Below are 19,357 nucleotides of genomic sequence, written 5' to 3' on the forward strand. Positions count from 1 at the left end.
TATTTTTACTGCAGTGGATTCTTACTTCATTCAACATAAATGCAAACCGTTCACCATTAGGGCCTGATTTGAGAGGATGAATACAGGATTTGAATATTGGCCAAAATTTTGAAATACTATGGTGCAAGATTAGATTTGTTGATTGAAGGCACAAGTCAAAGAAGCATAGTGGGTCTAATTATGATGCATATGCCTGTGTATAAGCAGTTTGTTATTAAAATGACAAAAAAAGGTATTAAACCCAGCTAGGACAGATTCTCTCTGCTACTGATTGGAATGTCCTGTCTCATATTTAGTTTAATTTGTTGCATTGATTTGTTCCATAAATGCAAACCGTTCACCATTAGGGACTGATTTGAGAGGATGAATACAGGATTTGACTATTGGCCAAACATTTTGAAATGCATATGGTGCAAGATGAGATTTGTTGATTGAAGGCACAAGTTAAAGAAGCATAGTGGGTCTAATTGTGATGCATATGCCTGTGTATAAGCAGTTTGTTATTAAAATGACAAAAAAAAGGTATTAAACCCAGCTAGGACAGATTCTCTCTGCTACTGATTGGAATTTCCTGTCTCATATTTAGTTTAATTTGTTGCATTGATTTGTTCCATAAATGCAAACCGTTCACCATTAGGGCCTGATTTGAGAGGATGAATACAGCATTTGAATATTGGCCAAACATTTTGAAATGCATATGGTGCAAGATGAGATTTGTTGATTGAAGGCACAAGTCAAAGAAGCATAGTGGGTCTAATTGTGATGCATATGCCTGTGTATAAGCAGTTTGTTATTAAAATGAAAAAAAAAAAGTATTTTATGGTATCTTATTAGGAGGGGGTCCGCGAATTTCATCAGAGATGTTTGGGGGTCCCTGGGGGGAAAAAGGTTGGGAACCACTGCTCTAGACCAGTGCTTCCCAATCCTCTCCTCGAGGCACCCCAGCTGTTCCATGTATTTGTTAAATTCCACCACCAGCACACCTGATTCAACTTGACAAGCCCTTTATTAGTTGAATCAGGTGTGCTGGTGGTGGAATTTAACAAATACATGGAACGGCTGGGGTGCCTCGAGGAGAGGTTTGAGAACCACTCTGCCCTGTCAAGGCAGACCGCAGTAACTTCAAAAAAGTGAAACTGAGAAAAATGGCTTTAAAGTTTTTTGACTTGCCATCCAAAATGTGTTATAGGTAGATAGATGATAGTACCCAGATTTAACATGTATTAATGAAGTAATCTTTAGGCATACAAAAATATGACATACTTATTTTAATTAACCCCCAAAAAGCAGATACTGCACTCTGCTGCACAGTTCCCTTAAATAATTATACAGGTAATGTACAGGCAAAGTGCAGTAACTTCAAATACAATGTTGTTTTCCCTCCAGCTTTCATAACTTAACCTAGCCATTTTATTTGGATAATCATCATTCCAATATATTCAGGTGTTAAATTTCATTTTCAAAATGGCTAGGTTAAGTTATGAAAGCTGGAGGGAAAACAACATTGTATTTGAAGTTACTGCACTTTGCCTGTACATTACCTGTATAATTATATAAGGGAACTGTGCAGCAGAATGCAGTATCTGCTTTTTGGGGGTTAATTAAAATAATTATGTCATATTTTTGTATGCCTAAAGATTACTTCATTAATACATGTTAAATCTGGGTACTATCATCTATCTACCTATAACACATTTTGGATGGCAAGTCAAAACACTTTAAAGCCATTTTTCACTGTTTGGAAGTTACTGCGGTCTGCCTGGTTTTTGAGTGTGATTTTGTAGTTACTGCAGTTTTTAAAACCCCATATCTCCAAAACTGAGCGACATTAACATCTGAAACTTGGTCACAAGATAAAACATTTATTGACAAGTTCAATTTCACTCATAACTCAATTCTGACTTTTTTTGAGTTACTGCGGTCTGCCTTGACAGGACTGCTCTAGACCTTTTCGCCCAGCTGCTTTTCTCTGTTATTGTAGACACTGAGGGCTGGAGCAGTTTTCTTCCTGACAATGAAACAATATGCTAATAATCATTAGAAAAGTCTTAACTTAGTTGAAATACTATAAGATGTTCATGTATACACTAGTAGGACTTGTTTTTATCTTGATGTGTTATAGTAATTCAGACTTGTCATCCCGTTATCCCGGCGCCCGTTTCTGACTAAAACTCGATGTCGCAGCTCAAATGTTTTTTAAACCTTCACATCAAGCAGGAAGCGGTTGAATTGAAAACAGGATGGCCAGCGCCCGGGTGGCGCGACCCCACATTCAGCTCCTTTTTGGCAACGCTTTGTGTTTGTTGATTCACGGATGTCCACTGCGGCGACGCTGCCTGCATCCCGTTATGTGATTTGCATAAAGTACACAGGCCTTTAACTTCTTCATGCCCTGTCTTCCGTCTCGTTGTCACGCGTTACGCTGCCCTCTCTCTCTCTCTGCACTCAGCAGCAGCAGGCTGCACACAGTCAGATCACACCACTGTGAATCTGTGCTGCAAGATGGAAGTCATTTCTGTGTGTGCGTGTGTGTGCATGTATGTCCTTGAAGTTTGTTGTATGTGTGTGTGTGTGTGTGTGTGTGTGTGTGTGTGTGTGTGTGTGTGTGTGTGTGTGTGTGTGTGTGTGTGTGTGTGTGCGCGCGCGTGCGTGCGTGTGTGTGTGTGTGTGCGTGTGTGTGTGTGTGTGTTTCTCTGCTCAGGTCAGTGTGTGTTTGTGCGTAAATCTCCACTAATAGCTTATCTGTGGTAGTTTGGAGTGAAATACAACAGCGTAGATCACTGACATTAAATCCATTCCTCTGGGTTTCCACCAGAAAGACAGGCCTACAGTAACACCAGCTCTTCCACTAACTGGAATAACGCTGTAGATGCATTTAGTTAGAGGAAAGAAAAAAATCCCCACTGGATTTAAGAAGCACCAGATCATGACTCTATAGGTATCTGAATGTGCCAACATTGGTGGTTGATCATTTATGAACCCTGTAGAGGAGGTATATTATGAGTACAGTATACTTACTGTATGCCTTAAAAAGCAGTGTTTCACACAGGTCATGTATGTGCTGGTGGCAAGCTGTAGCCTGACCCACCAGATGACCTGTTATACAGAACAGAATATTCATCCTTTGCTTTGGTCCTTCATTTGAGCACTGGACCGCTTGGGCTTAAGGGGTTAATTGTATTATTTACATTCATTAGTCCTCTATCATTAGCCTAGTTTAGCCTGGCTTAGCTATAACTAGCTTAGTTTAGCCACATAGCCCTACCTGGGATTAAAATGTGGGTATTCCCTCGCCAGGGATATCTCCCCCTGCAAAGACTACTGTGGACATCTACAGATGATTGCCGTAATTAAGACAAAGATATTTCAACTGGAAGAGAAGGAAATGACAATACCATGGTGAGGACAGTGATGTACCTGAACGCGTTCAATGAACGATCGTTCATGAACGGGTTCGTATTTTGGGCGAACGTGAACTGAACGTACTGTACTTTAAGTATATTTAGATTATTATACTTAATAAAGATCATTCAAGCAGCACATTTTTCCTCATGTTTTTGAAAATATATACTGTAGAGATGAAAGCTGCAGCTGCTACTAGTGTGGACTGAATGGGCGGCAGCAAAGCGTTATGGAAATGCCAGTATTCTGATTGCTCTCTGTGGTTCTATATGGGTTGTGGCAATACATTTGACAAATAATAGCTCGCACCAACGTATATTGAAAAAAGAACTATAAACTATAAATTAGTTCATTTTTGAAACCATGAACTTTAGTTAAAAATTTTCAATTATGAACTATGAACTGAACTAGTTCATTTTAAAATGTGTGAACTGTGAACTGAACTAGTTCATGTAGAAAGTGAACTTTGCCAACACTGGGTGAGGATGTCACTTGTAAAGCCAGGCTCTCAACAAACTGACAATGCTAAACTAAGACTAGCCCCAGATACAGAGGAAATCTGCTGGAATATACCGGAGAAACAAAATAACAGAAACAAAAATAACTTTTGGAATAAGCGTGGAGTAAGACTAAAAAAGAAAACCATCCCCAACAAAACAGATGCACCCAAAGAAACAGAGAGTGCTAATGACTGACCTTTACTACCATCTAACCCTAGCCGACAATGTCTACCCCTGTGACCAATAAAAACCAACCGTGGACTGTTGCAACTAACACGGTAAGGACAAATAATTCCCCCAACCACTGATGACTCTACAGCTGGAAGACAAATTCCTATCACTACTACACAAGTCTGCATCACAATCGGTGGACCTGCCTCGCATGTCAGCCCCATGCCACTCAAATAGAACAAGACACAGAGGATGTGCACAGGACAGAGTGCCGCAACAACAGTGGGATAGCAATCTCACAAATGGTACCACTGAGCCAATAATGCTAATTGTTAGGTGATTCTACTGTAACAAATATCAATATTCCATAATTACAGTGTGCCCACAAAACTGAACAAGATAGAGGAAATGATATATCAAGGAACAGACAGAAACACTAAAAAGGGACTTCACTGAACTGTTAAAATTGCTAGTCACCGGGCGGTCAGGTGGCGTAACGGAGATTGCGTTCGTCACCAAACCCCGGAGCGGCTAGATTCGCCTGTTCGAATCCAGCTCACAGCTCCGGGGTTGTCACCAGCTTGGCTGGCCGTCCACACTAATACAATTGGCAGTATTAGAGGGTGGGAGAAGCTGGCGGGGTGGGTCCGGGTCGTTGTAAACAGCGACTCCTACAGTTCGGTCGGGGTGCCTGCTAAGCGAGGATAGGACTTGAGTGGGATAGTGTGATCCTTCCACACGCTATGCCCTCTCAATGAGAATCCGCGCTGCCAGGTGAAAAAAAGCGGTTGATTGACTGGACGTGTGTCGGAGGAAGCACGTGATAGCCTCCACTCTCCCAGACCGACTGTGGGGGGTAAGTGCGCAGCGACCAGGAAGTGGATTGGGAATTGGCATAACGACTAACATTGGGATGGGAGAAAATCGGAGGAAAATGGAGGGGGGAAAAGATTAAAAAAAATAAATAAAAATGCTAGTCACCAAAGATTTTGAATCATTCATCAGTGGCCCGCTCCCATCAACCAGGCCAGGAATTAAGCATTTTAGCAGAGTATTCAGACTGAACAGATGGCTTTCAATGCTTGCCAACACAAAGTGAACTTTATTGACAACTTCAATCTGTTCCTTTTCAGAAAGAATGGATTACATTCAGGCATGCGTTCTTCATGGGACGGGGTTGCTCCGTGCAACCCCAGATAAGTACTCGCTATTTGCATATCAATAGCGCCGGTCGTCAGGTGTGTTAAATACGTTCTCAGATACATTCACACCTAACTTGTTGTGAATGACATGTGTTAAATTCCATTCGTAGAGGCAATTAGGCACTGTCTTTAGTCTGTGCTCAAGTGAGGCCAGGGGACATTAAATGCGCATTCGCGGGAGCGCGCGCACGCGCCGGGAGCGCGCGTGCACGTGGTGCCATTAGATGCGTGCAACCCCAGATGATTTCAATAACGCACCACTGATTACATTGCCCCACCTCCAAGATTATATCCCCCATCAACAGGGAATGTAGACTGCCCCCAAAGCCCCACACCATGCCCCCACCTTCAGACCCTACCAAACCAGCCCATGACTCCAGTTTACAAAATCTCCCTCCCCCATCGCCTGATGTGGACTTCAACCCACAAACCCCAAATGACAATGTACCTCATTCACTAAGATTCCTCGTAAATAACCTTATAAGAAGTTTGTAAGAGGAAACCTACAATAGTCCTCCGGATACCTGAACGCATGGAGAGGTGCTCGTAAATTGCCAAAATTATCATAATTAGCTAAGCATTGCACTTTGAGTTGTGCTTAGCCCTGTGAGGACGGTGTGCACAGGACCGAGTCCACAGGCAACGTGAAAGCAATTTGCGACTCATCAAAATGAGATTTGATTAGATTCAAATGTATTATCATTAAACAGCACAAGTACAATACAACAAAAATAAGTTTGGCATCTAACCAGAGTGCAAAGGGAACAGTAAAGTGCAATATTAACATACAATGCACACAGGTGATTAAACTGGATATAAAATATATAAATTATACTGAGTAATAATGCTCATCAGATGCATGTAGAGTTGTAGTATTATGTACAGTGATACAGGTATAAAGTATCAGTCATACTGTAGAACATGATATCTTAGCGTGACATCTTATTTAGTAGTGTCAATACGGGTACAAGGCAAGCCTCTGCTCCCCTCCCTCCCCCCTCCCTCACTGCCTGCCTCCAGGACATAAAAACATGGATGACCACCAACTTCCTCCAACTCAACAGCAAGAAGACCGAATTAATAGTTGTAGCTTCCCCAGCCCTCCTCCAAAATATCGACCGCCTTGTTCTCTCCGTGGATGGCTACTCCATCTGCCCCTCTACGGAGGTAAGGAAACTGGGCATAATACTGGACTCAACCCTCTCATTTCACCCTCACGTCAAGTCTGTCACCAGGTCCTTGCCTCATTATTATTATTATTTATCTTTTCCTATATTTCTTTTTATATATATATATATTCATATTTTACCCCCCTGCCTTTATATAGCTTTTCTCTCTTGTAAAGTGTCCTTGAGTCTGAGAAAGGCGCTTCTCTCTATAAATTCTATCTATTATTATTATTATTATTATTATTATTATTATTATTATTATTATTATTATTATTATTATTATTACAGGGCCACCCAGAAAAAGCCGAAAAAGCTGAAAAAGCAGTCTGATGCTGCGCTTGGCTCTCAAGGCCACCTCCTGCTCCGTCTGGGGGTTTGTGTTCATGAACCAGGGGGGCAGCGCATATCCGCAATCTCCTAATAAAACAAGTCATTAGAATAATAGTAGCCTAATGTTGCTGGAATGATTCATTACGCACGTATACAGTACGTACATATTAGCCATGTGTCTCTAGCATCTCCTTGCTCGAGGTGCACACCCAAGTTCAAGTTTCAAGTTTCTTTAATAGTTGTCATACAGAAGTACAGAATACTTTCATACAAAATGCTTCTTACTGTTACGCTCCAGAGACTGTGCTAGACAAGATAGTATCAAATAACATAGTATAGCATGTAAATTAGAAGTAGAAAATGAGGTCACAGTGTTCAGTATAGACATATGTACAATGTTCGATGCAGAATAGACGTAACTGAGTTACCATATAATATACAATATTATGCAGTGTACTAATGTACAATACTATATAGTGCAAAGCAGAAATGGGATGAGGTACAATTTAGGTACAATTTACAGTAAGGTGTACGAGTTGTAGTGCAATCCTTCATCAATAAATATAAAGTGTGGGGAGTGGGTGCTACAGTGTGTTTGTTTAAAGTGAGTGTGTGCTATAAAGTGTGGGGAGTGGGTGCTACAGTGTGTTTGTTTAAAGTGAGTGTGTGCGTGTGGATGTGTGTGCTATGTGCGTTTGATGGTTGTTGTTGTTGTGTAGTGTTCATTGTTCGTTGAGCAGCCTGATGGCCTGGGGATAGAAGCTTCTTCTGAGTCTTTCTGTGCTCGCCTTGAGACTCCGGTATCGCTTGCCTGACCGCAGCAGTTCAAAGAGGCAGTTGTTCGGGTGACTGGAGTCTTTAATGATTCTCTTAGCCTTGCCCCTGCACCGCTTGTTGTAAATATTCTGGAGGGTGGGGAGCCCCGCTCCAATTGTGCGTTCGGCTGAACGTGTCACTCTTTGTAGTCTGCTTCGGTCTTGTGCAGTGCTATTCCCAAACCAGGAGGTGATGTTGCCAGTCAGGATGCTCTCTATTGTACATGAGTAGAAGTTCTTAAGGATCTTCTGACTGACTTGGAACTTCCTTAGGCGCCTGATGAAGTAGAGGCGATGTCGTGCCTTCTTCACAACACTGTCAATGTGTGTGGTCCATGTCAAGTCCTCGGATATGTAGGCTCCGAGGTACTTAAAGCTGTTGACTCTCTCAACCGGTGCCCCGTCGATGCTGAGGGGGCTGTAGTCCTTGACCCCCGACCTCCTGAAGTCCACAATCATCTCCTTTGTTTTGCTGACGTTCAGGGAGAGGCTGTTTTCCTGGCACCATCCCGCCAGGACCTTGACCCACAGATCTGTTCTGTAAGATGTAGGAGTCATGTACTGTACACCTCCTGGGAAGCGTGAGACCACGTAGAGCAGGTGGTTCTGGGCATTGCAGATGCTTTGATGGAGTGGTATTGTTTTCTGTTGAGATATGGAAATTATATGGAATCTGGGGAAGGTGCCCAAGGTGGACAGTACCTGGACGTGTGGTGGCCCAGGCTTTGAGCGTCTGGTCCGGCTCCTCAGTGGACGATCAGCGATATCTTCCAGCAGCAATAGATATGGCATATTGTGTGTGTGTGTGTGTGTGTGTGTGTGTGTGTGTGTGTGTGTGTGTGTGTGTGTGTGTGTGTGTGTGTGTGTGTGTGTGTGTATGTGTGTGTGTATGTGTGTGTGTGTGTGTGTGTGTGTGTGTGTGTGTGTGTGTGTGTGTGTGTGTGTGTGTGTGTGTGCTCAGCGCAGCTGCCCAGGAGCGATCCATATGTATCCTCATCAAGGCGCCTGCATCAGGCTGCTGCATCGTTAATAAACTTCGAACTTTGAAACTTCAAAAATCTAATTATATGGAATTTGTTGAACTTATCCTTTGTGTCTGTTGTCATTTGTGTGGGTTCAACTTGTGAACAGTACAATGCACAGTGGAATGTTTCTCCACTGGCTCTTACGATGTGAACGCTAAACAATGTAAGAAATAAATAAAACCAACAATAAATAATAACAATAGAGAACAAGACGGTATATGGAATGAATAGTCTATTCCACTATAGCTATATCCGCGCGATTGGGTTTAGTTCTTATTTATTTATTCACTGTCATTTGCAGTGTTTGAGTAGTGCTCACAATGCCTAATTGAGTCATGACTAAATGAAAAACGTACTTGTTAATGATACAAATATTGTCATAATTATTATTATTATAATCATTTTAATCTGAGGAGGTCTTTAGAATTGATGTGAACGCAATCACCAATGATTTCTCTCAAATGAAGCCATTAAGAACACGGGCGCACACCAGCCTTTCCTCGCATGTAAATCCTGATCTTAGCTACGAGTGAATCCCGAAGAAGGAACCGTTCGAGAATTTCAAAATCGGGACGAAAGACTTGTAAATGGAGTTACGATGTAATTTGCTTGTAACTTTTCCCGTAAATCCATTCGTGAATGAGGACCGATAATCACACCACCCCCAAAACCACAAAAACAACACACACAACATTAGTCAAGCTACTAAACTGTGATTAATTAATTGTAAATGACAGCTATTCTATTGTTGTTTATGGTGCTATTTTAATGCATCCTGCCACTTTGCACTCTAAAAATGTATCTCTTCACATTAGCCTATTAGTACCATCTGTCACTTTATAAAATTTAAAATAAATAAAAATAAAAACCGTGTAATATACAATGGAACTAAAGTCATCAAAATGGACAGAAAATAAAGTAACTTCATACTTTGTTTTATGACCATCTAACGGGGAAGACTATGTGATTCAATATTTGTATTGTTATTACCTGCATTGCTTTTACCCTTTTTCTTATTCTCTGTATTGCTTTTATTCTGTCTATTGTATGCTCATGTCTTGGGTTGCAATTCTTATATGAAAGGTGCTATACAAATAAGGTTTATTATTATTATTATTATTATTATTATTATTATTATTATTATTTGCTGAACAGTTTACAGCAGTACACTTTGTACAGTCGTTGTTGTTTTTCTTTTAACAGGTGCTTTATAAATAACTTAAACTTGACCTCATAAGATTTAATTTATTATTTATTATTGTCCTGTTGTATTATCTCTGCACTGTTCCTGTTCCATTATTGATGGTTATTTATATTTCACATTGTCACATGGATATAGTCAAGTTAGACCGCGCTCACAAGTTCTCACACTGGGTGCTGTAATCCCATAAAGTTCAGTATATCAAAAAGCAGGGTAGCCGGACCAGCACTCACATGGATCCATTCCTCACAGACACATCTGTTTCTGCCCTGATGAGGGTAATAATTTAAGCATTTCCTTAGTATCGCCTACGCACTATTCAATTTACAAATCAGGAACTTTACAAATGTGGGTCACCGCTCAACCAGTCCGGGCTGAATTTTAGGAGACGGCGGACAATAACACATGCTATCCCTCCCAGTCCTAGATTTTTTTAGGCACCTCTGTTGTTTCCCTGATGAAAGCTACTATAGACATGTTGAGACACGTTGGTTCAGGGGCGGACCTAGCACATTTGGCGCCCTAGGCGAGATTCACCACGAGGCGAGATAATTTTTTTTTTATGGCTTTTGCCTCTTCATAGTTCTCTAACGTTAGTCTTTCTTTCCTCAACGCTCAATTCTATAAACACTTTACCCATCAATGCACAGCGCTCTAGCATGTTCTGACTGTGAACACTTAAAGCTGAGGCTCAGACCGACCGACCGTTTTAGATTTTTGGCTCATTTTCCCTTATGTTAGAATTTTTTTATGTAAAAATAATGGTTGCAGATATAGAGGGGGGCGCCAAAACTGCACAGAGAAAAAAAAATTAAAAATTGAAAATTAAAAAAAAAAAGTTAAAAAAAAAGTTTTTTTGGCGCCCCCCTCTGGGTGGCGCTCTAGGCGACCGCCTATATCGCCTGTAGGAAGGTCCGCCCCTGCGTTGGTTTCAACATAATGAAATACACGTAATAAAAAGTGTTTCCTTTGTGTCGCCTGCTCACGGTGAATCATACAAATCAATGTCACCACTCACCCAGTCCGGGCGGGATCTCGGGACATGGCGGCAGCGGCTTGGGCGAAGGCTCCGACCTCCCGCTCCCGAACTGCTCTCCCGTGGCCAGGGAGGTGGCCGACGTGGTATTGGGCCTGGACAGGTTGTAATAATAATAATGGTGTCCTCCGCTGCCGTTGTTCCTGGACCCATTGCGGCCGTTGTTGTTGAAGCGGCTGAAGAGGTCGAAGCGCTGGGAGTAGACGTCCAGGTAGAGGACCATCATGATGATGAAGTGAAGCAGGCAGAGCACCAGCACGGCTTTACAGATCCGCTCCAGGGTACGGCCCAACATCAGCCGGGTCATGGCCGATGATGAGCGGCAATCTGCGCCGACGATGGCCAGCCGCGACAGAGCCAGGCGGTACCGAGGCGGCGGCGGCGGCAGCGGCAGCTAGGAGCTCATACAGACAGTCATTCAGACAGACGTCAAGTCGGTTTGTTGGTTTACTCCCGTTACTGAGGGCATGAGGTCATCTGGAGAGTCAATCAAGGGCGTCTTTGGACATCCGAATGGTCAGTCAGCAAGACGGCATAGTCCACTTCTGAATGTTGAGGCGGGACTAAGGGGCATGTGCTTATTGTGACAATTGGCAGCCTGATCTCTGCGTCTAGGAGGTCATATCCGAGCAATCAGTGGATATCGAACTGTCAGACGTGGAGTAATTCAAGCAACAAATAGAAGGAATGCAGTAACTGTGCTCGTCTGCTGCTACTGAGGGCTCATCCGGATAGTCCGACTATCTAGGCCACTTCTGGACATTTGTTGGATTGAAGAGATCATTCAACCAGAGAAACTACTATCTGAAGATATCTGAATATCAGACTTCCATGGGGAGCATGAGGTGTGGGATCAACAGAAAGTGAGGGACTGCGGTAACTTAGTGTTTCTAGTGGGTCTATTTCTCCATATGACATAGTAATTTCCGACCATGGAGGTTATATTATTTCATGTATTCTACTTATCTGATTCTACTCTGTTCCTTTGCAGTAGAACCCCAGAGCAGGCATACAGTTAGTACATCAATCTCCCACTTCCAAAGGTAATCTCTGAAGTTTGTCTTTTCAAGCCTTTTTTTCCCTTCTTTTTTTACTATGGATATGACATAAAGTGATCTGGACAATGAGCTAGTTGGCTGTCACGGGTTCCGCTTGAGAAGCAGTCATCCGATCAGACAGTGGAGCTCCTGCGATAGGTGGGGTGAGTCATTCGGTCCCTCTGTCCCAGGTCCTTTGTGTTAGTCGGTCAGTTACTTGCTCCCTCTTGGATGAAAGCTCACTCAGGCACCTAGGAGAGGAGATAAAGGGGAAAGGAGGAGTATCAAATCGATTAGAACAGGGGTATCGTCTGTGTGACTCACAAGGCTGAGGCACAGACCATGCACTTAAAAGGTCACGGGTTTGAATACAGCTCATGTTCCGCTCAGTTAGTTGCAAGTCATCTCCTCTTTCACGCACCCATTTATTTCCTTTTCTTTTCTTCCTCCACTGTACAGTTTCTGATAAAGCCGTAATCTCATGGATTAATTAAAATTAAATCCGATTTAAATTGTGAGATTTAGTATTTACAACCGTTGAGCGACAAAAACAGACATTTGGATGGAAAGCCTATTTAATCTCCAAAGAAAAAACATTTAATTTAATCTGCCACTGAGACTGTAACACGGCGAGAAGCCTTTCATTTGGCAAGCGTGTCTCATCTATTAGCGTTCTGGCATCTTTCAATGTTTTATGCATATGGAAATAAATAACAGCAAACCAATTCAACAGTAGACATGGAAGGGTTTTATATTGCACAGTCACAGCTGTAAAACACTCACAGTGTGTTTCATTAGGAAGCAGACATCATGTATTGGCAAAGAACATCACACACATTTTAGTATTGCTGTGGTTAGCCTGACATGTCAGACCCATGGTATTATGCAAGCTAGCTCTGGGTCTGGAGAAATAAACAAATAGCTTGCCGGTGAAAATGGTCACCAATGAAGTCAATTTGACTTACCCTGGTGATGTGTTTTTTTTTGTCTCTCATGCTGGCACTGTGATTACATTTATGAATAAGGAAAATAAAATGTCTCCATTTATCTGTGTTGCCATGGCAACGGGCTGTCAGTGTGCACTCAGGGGGCTTTATGTTAAGTTGAGAGAGCTTTGCCTTGCTAGTAAAAATCCTATTTTTCCTGTTTCAGGACCATGGTCAGTCAAATTGACTTTATTGATAACCATTTGCGCAGGCAAGCTATTTGTTTATTTCTCAATGTGCTGCTTTCATACCCAATGAAGAGGAGCTAGCATGCGTACGTTCCATCGTGGGTCTGACGTGTCTATGCTGTGGTCTGGTCCAGTGTACAGAAGCTCAGTGGGTTGAGCAAGGCATTAACTATACAAGGATTAGGGGTTCCATTCCCTGTGTAGCTCAGTGGGTAAAACATGGCAATAACATTGGCACGGTTAGAGGTTCCTTTCGTTATGTAGCTCAGTTGGTAGAAAAAGGCACTAACACTGCCATGGTTGGGGGTTCCATTTCCTGAGGTGCCTCCCATATAAATTAAACTGAACATCATCATTCATATCTTTCTTTTTGCCTGGAAGTTGTTGTGAATGAGACTTTGCTCTTAATTGGTGGACTTGGTTAAATAATGTCAGAACAGACACTTTGCTGATTTATTCTAATGAATGTGTATAATCTCACATATGCCCCCAAAACTGTAAACAGACACAAGGATAAGGATATTTTTAGGATTTAAAATCACAACAAAGCACCATCTCCAAATATCCACAGAACTATGAACCAGCTAATTCATGTTTTTTTTTAAGTATTTTCCTACATAAATAACATGACTAATGTACAGCATCTTGAAAGGCAAACCAAGCTGACATGTCACGTACATTTAGAAGCTGTAAAGCTGACATGTCAAGAACATTTACAAACTGTAAAGCTGACATGTCAAGTACATTTACAAGTCAAGTGATTTAAAAAGCACTGATGAGATGGAATGGTAGGAATACACTGCAAGTAGGAGAGAAAGACTGTGAGTGGCGAGATGGGAGACAAAAAATAAAGAGAGACAGAGATAAACATAGAGAGAGGGAGAGAAATAGAGAGAGGGGGAGAAAGAGAGGAGGAGAGAGAAAGAGAAAGAGAGAGTGAGAAAGACTGCGAGGAGAGAGATGGGAGAGAGAGAGACAGAGATATATGATAGACACAGAGAGAAACAAAGAGAAAGAAAGAAAGAAAGAAAGAAAGAAAGAAAGAAAGAAAGAAAGAAAGAAAGAAAGAAAGAAAGAAAGAAAGAAAGAAAGAAAGAAAGAAAGAAAGAAAGAAAGAGTGACTCAGAGGGGGCAGAGGAAAGTCAGAGAGAGAAACAGAGAAAGAGGGGGAGATAGAAAGATAAAGAAATTGTCACATTTATGGGGGAGTATATGTTACACTTTTTGTGTAGCAAGGTTTGATTGATTGATTGAAAATGTTATTAACAGATTGCAGAATGGGTACAATACAGTACAGCTCAATACACACAATTGTTAAGGGGATGCAGACCAGGGAAAGACTTTCGTCTTGTTTACATCAGGGTCCCCCATTTTCAATTCATCATAACATATATGACATACATGACCTACAGATAGACAGTACTGCTACATCTATACATTTATGACATACCAGATTTACAAATACAGTACTGTTTGTGATACAAAAAGAGTAAAAAAATAAAAGAGAAGAGAGTATATACATTTGATGAAGAAACTGTACATCGTAGGAGGTGGGGTGGGGGGGGGGGGTAGGTGGGGTGGGGACTGTACATTGGAGGTGGTTGGGTGGGTGGGGTGTGGGGCGATGGGTAGGCGGGGGGGGGGTAACTGTCCATTGGATTATTGACAAAACCTTACTAGGTCCAAGAAGAGGGTCTCGTGTATTACTGGGTTAGGACATTTACTGTACATTGGAGGGGGGGTTGGGTTAGGGTATTTACAGGGGCCAGTTTCGAATTGCAATCTCCCGTAGGTGCTCCTTGAGAGTGTTTTTAAAAGTGGGTAGTGATTCACATTCCTTTACAGCTGTGGGTAGGGCATTCCACATTGATGTGTCATAATTGCGAAACGTGTTTTGTTTAGTCCCTTTAGGTGAGTGAGTGTGTTAAGTCAACCATGCAAAAATAAAGGTTGAAGCTCAAATGAGAAATCCTCTCACTCTGACTGGAGTCCAGGCTCGTTAGAATACCGCCTACTCCTGTCATGTGGAGACCCTTCGGAATAGAACTCATGACCCACTGAACCAACCCATCATTTAAAGGGAAAATCCACCCAAAAACTAAATTTACATTGTGCTATTACAGTGATCTACAGTTCAGTCAATAATAATATCTATAAACATAGAAAACCGTCTCCCTAAACTGGAAATCAGAGCGTCAAGGATTTGCAATGTCATCAAGTGACACTTTTTCGGTCCATTGATAATGACTTAGTGACTGACTTTGAAGGCTCATTGAATTTGTTTGAGATATAACGTCCAAATTACTTTTATTAAACCGACATACAGTAGTACAATTTTACACTTACTGTATATTTTTACTGTATATGTTATATTAGAATGTAACATAGGAAATGTATATCCCGGAACGTATTTTATTCTTTATTCTTAGGCTTATTTTTTATTCTTATTCGTGACTTTTGTTTTGTCTACCTTACATGTTTACTGTTTACTGTGAGCGATTTTTTTGTGCCAAATTTCCCTTGGGATGAATAAAGTATTTCTATTCTATTCTATTCTATTCTATTAGGTCAGCTGTAGGGCTTATAGCTCTGAATCAGAAAATCTACCCATATCCCAGTAAAATCACTGTGGCTACCGACACAGTGTCCTAGAAGTTTGTCACTGTGTCTTAGACACAATAAACAGTGTCCTAACCCTTTATTATTCCCTGTGGGGAAATGATTCCTCTGCATTTGACCCATCCTAACCACTTAGGAGCAGCGGGCAGCCACAGACAAGCGCCCAGGGACCAACCTCGGTTGTAATGCCAGTACCTTGGTCAAGGGCATAGGCAGGAGTGTACAGTACTTCACATTCATGTCTTCTGCTGGTGCTCTTTATGACATCATCACTAGAGTCTTGTCTCTCTGGCATTTGGCTTAACAAATCCAACCTGAGATCCAGTATAGTATTATTATAGAAATAACATGTAAATTCTATTTCAGGGTGGAATTTTTCTTTAAAAGGGCACATATTACCCCGCATTTCACTGTATGCCCTGGTATGTATGTGACAAATAAACGTATAGAATCTTGAATCTTGATATTATGTACTGTATGCCAAGATGGCGGCACATGCACAACGCAAGGCTCAGCGTCTCTCCAGTTTTTGCAAATGAGTGGTAATATACCAATTTTTTTTTTTTTTTTTAAGTATGCTCACCCAGAACAGTCTTGCTTTCATATCGTACACCAACAATATCTTTTGGACGTTGGATTACAACGGTCTGACAATGTTATCGGTGATCTTCAGCTCATCAACGAGATCGCTTGGTCACCGGGGAATAATCAAAGCGAGCCAGCATAAGAGGGGTACGCGCTGAGGACTGAGAGCTAAGCTAAAGCCCCTCACCGCCTATAGCTTTCCAGCATATTCCTCGCCAACGTGCAGACTCTGGCGAACAAATTGGATGAACTGCAGCTGTGGATCATCAAACATAAATGGACTGCAACGTCATGACTTTCACATATGCCTAATCCTGGTTTAATAGCGGGATTCATGACAGTGTTATTGGGCTACCAGGTGTACTCTCTACAGCAGTGATTCCCAACCTGGGGTCCGCGGACCCCCTGGGGGTCCGCCAGGGGGCGCAGGGGGTCTGCCAGACCACAGATGATTTGAGTTTTTTTCTTTTCTTTTTTTTTCTTTCGGAGAAATATTTAATTAGCATATTTTTATCATCAGAAGCATGAATAGTCTCTCCACTACAATAAAAAATAAAGATAAATAAATAAACATCTAGACATGATTTTTGAACGTTAACAGTAGGCTACCGGGTAGCCGCTAAAACGCGAATCAGTTGACTGTATCACTTTCCGTAGCTAGCCTAGCACACTAGTTAACTTTCTCGGCTCGTCTGCAGTCAGCCGCCAGAGGCGAAAATGTGTGACAAACGAAAAGGAGATGACGGCAGCTCATTTGCAAAAAAAGTTAGGACCTACAGCAATCGCGAAAATTACATCACCATGGGCTTCACTGAGGGACCAGACAAACGACCTGAGTGTGTGATTTGTGGAGAAAAGTTGGCAAACTCGAGCCTGAAGCCCAGCAAGCTGAAAAGACATCAGGCGTCTAAGCACCCAGAAACCGTTGGAAAGGATCCGGACTTTTTTCGGAGGAAAGAACAGTCTCTCAAGGCGAACAAGCCCGTTGATGTTAGAGTAGCGTGGAGCAGGGGTGGCAGTGATTTACAGAAGGCTACCGAAGCCTCCTTTGAGTGTTCGCTTTTAATTGCAAAAGCAAATAAACCGCACAATATTGGCGAGCAGCTCATCAAACCAGCCTGCATCAAAATGGTTTAGAAACTGTGTGGCCCACAGGTGGCGGATAAACTAAAATCAGTACCACTCTCGAACAATGTAGTGAAAGACCGAATTGATAAGATGTCAAGTGATTGCGAGCAGCAGCTGTCAGAAAAGCTTAGAAAGGGTCCATTTGCCATATAACTTGATGAAACTACAACTGTCGCAGACGAGGCTGTGCTCATCGTTTATGTGCAGTATATCGAAAATGAGGATCTGAAGCAGGACATTCTCATGTCAGTCAACCTTACTACCACCACTCGAGGTGAGGATATTTTTACTGCAGTGGATTCTTACTTCATTCAACATACAGATGAATCTTTTCAGAATCGGGTCCCTTCTGCCACTCCAATGTCACTTCGATGTCAGTTTAGAACTAGCACTAGGTGTTAATTTTCTGCAGTAAACAAAGCGAGGGTACTTAAATTAAGTGCTTAAGTTAATTTTCTGCAGTAAACAAAGCGAGGGTATTTAACTTAAGTGCTTCCCCAGGGAGGGGGTCGGGGGCTACTGCCCTCAGACCCTCAAGATAATTTTTATATGGGCACTCTGACTTGGGCTACTGTACCATATATTAGTGTTGCAATGCATGATAAATAAACAGTGAAAAAAGCTAAGAAATTGGATGGGGCTGGGACATTTGGGACGAATAAAAATGTAAGATGAAAATCTTTCCAGCCTGTGGCAGGCAGTGGAGGTGTGAAATCCAGAACAATAGGAGTCACAAAGTGGAGTGGTGGAGTAGTGGTAGAGTAGCAGTAAAAGCTGGACTTCTAAGGGCTTCTACTGTAAATGCAAACCGTTCACCATTAGGGCCTGATTTGAGAGGATAAATACAGGATTTGAATATTGGCCAACATTTTGAAATACATATGGTGCAAGATGAGATTTGTTGATTGAAGGCACAAGTCAAAGAAGCATAGTGGGTCTAATTATGATGCATATGCCTGTGTATAAGCAGTTTGTTATTAAAATGACAAAAAAAAGTATTAAAATGACAAAAAAAGTATTAAAATGACAAAAAAAATTGTATTTTATGGTATTTTATTAGGAGGGGGGTCCAGGAATTTCATCAGAGATGTTTGGGGGTCCCTGGGGGAAAATTTTTTGGGAACCCCTGCTCTACAGGGTGGACAGAACAGCTGATGGCTCCAGAAAACCAGAGGTGGATGTTTGTGCATTTATGTAAATACAAACAATACCACCATTGTGAGTCACTGCTAACATGGAATATATCAATATATCAAGTGTTGACCTTTCTACCAGAACAGAGATGTTACAGCTACCATTGTGAATGCAGCCTATACCTCCTGGAGGCCTGATGCTAATGCAGCCTATACCTCCTGGAGGCCTGATGCTAATGCAGCCTATACCTCCTGGAGGCCTGATGCTAATGCAGCCTATACCTCCTGGAGGCCTGATGCTAATGCAGCCTATACCTCCTGGAGGCCTGATGCTAATGCAGCCTATACCTCCTGGAGGCCTGATGCTAATGCAGCCTATACCTCCTGGAGGCCTGATGCTAATGCAGCCTATACCTCCTGGAGGCCTGATGCTAATGCAGCCTATACCTCCTGGAGGTCTGATGCTAATGCAGCCTATACCTCCTGGAGGCCTGATGCTAATGCAGCCTATACCTCCTGGAGGCCTGATGCTAATGCAGCCTATACCTCCTGGAGTCCTGATGCTAATGCCAAGCTAGCAATGAAGGAACTGAACTCACACCCAGAGGAAGCCTTTATTATTGCAGGATATTTTAAGAATGTGCTCCCCAAATTCCACCAACATGGAGACAAAACACTAGACTAGACCAGAAGACCATGTTTACTCCAACATAATAGATGCATACAAAGCTGCCATTCTACCTAAGTACATCCCACTCATCAAACATGTGTTGCCCTCAGTTAGAACAGTGAAAATATGGCCTGAGGGGGCAGACTCTGAGCTGCAGCAC

The 19,357-nt window shown here is 42.1% G+C and overlaps 1 protein-coding gene across 1 annotated transcript in view; it reads right to left on the reverse strand.

The window, feature by feature from the left end:
- b4galt2 (UDP-Gal:betaGlcNAc beta 1,4- galactosyltransferase, polypeptide 2) overlaps positions 1-11,158 on the reverse strand; it is a gene marked incomplete at both ends in the record, with an annotated part of 543,036 nt that extends 531,878 nt beyond the window's left edge. Inside the window, one exon of the mRNA XM_084327734.1 lies at positions 10,834-11,158. Within this exon, the coding sequence (XP_084183860.1) occupies positions 10,834-11,158 (325 nt within the window). The remainder of the gene's footprint in view (positions 1-10,833) is intronic.
- Positions 11,159-19,357: the final 8,199 nt, after the last annotated feature.

Source organism: Notolepis coatsorum (assembly GCF_963971535.1).
Source record: "Notolepis coatsorum genome assembly, chromosome: 13".
Classification (NCBI taxonomy): domain Eukaryota; kingdom Metazoa; phylum Chordata; class Actinopteri; order Aulopiformes; family Paralepididae; genus Notolepis; species Notolepis coatsorum.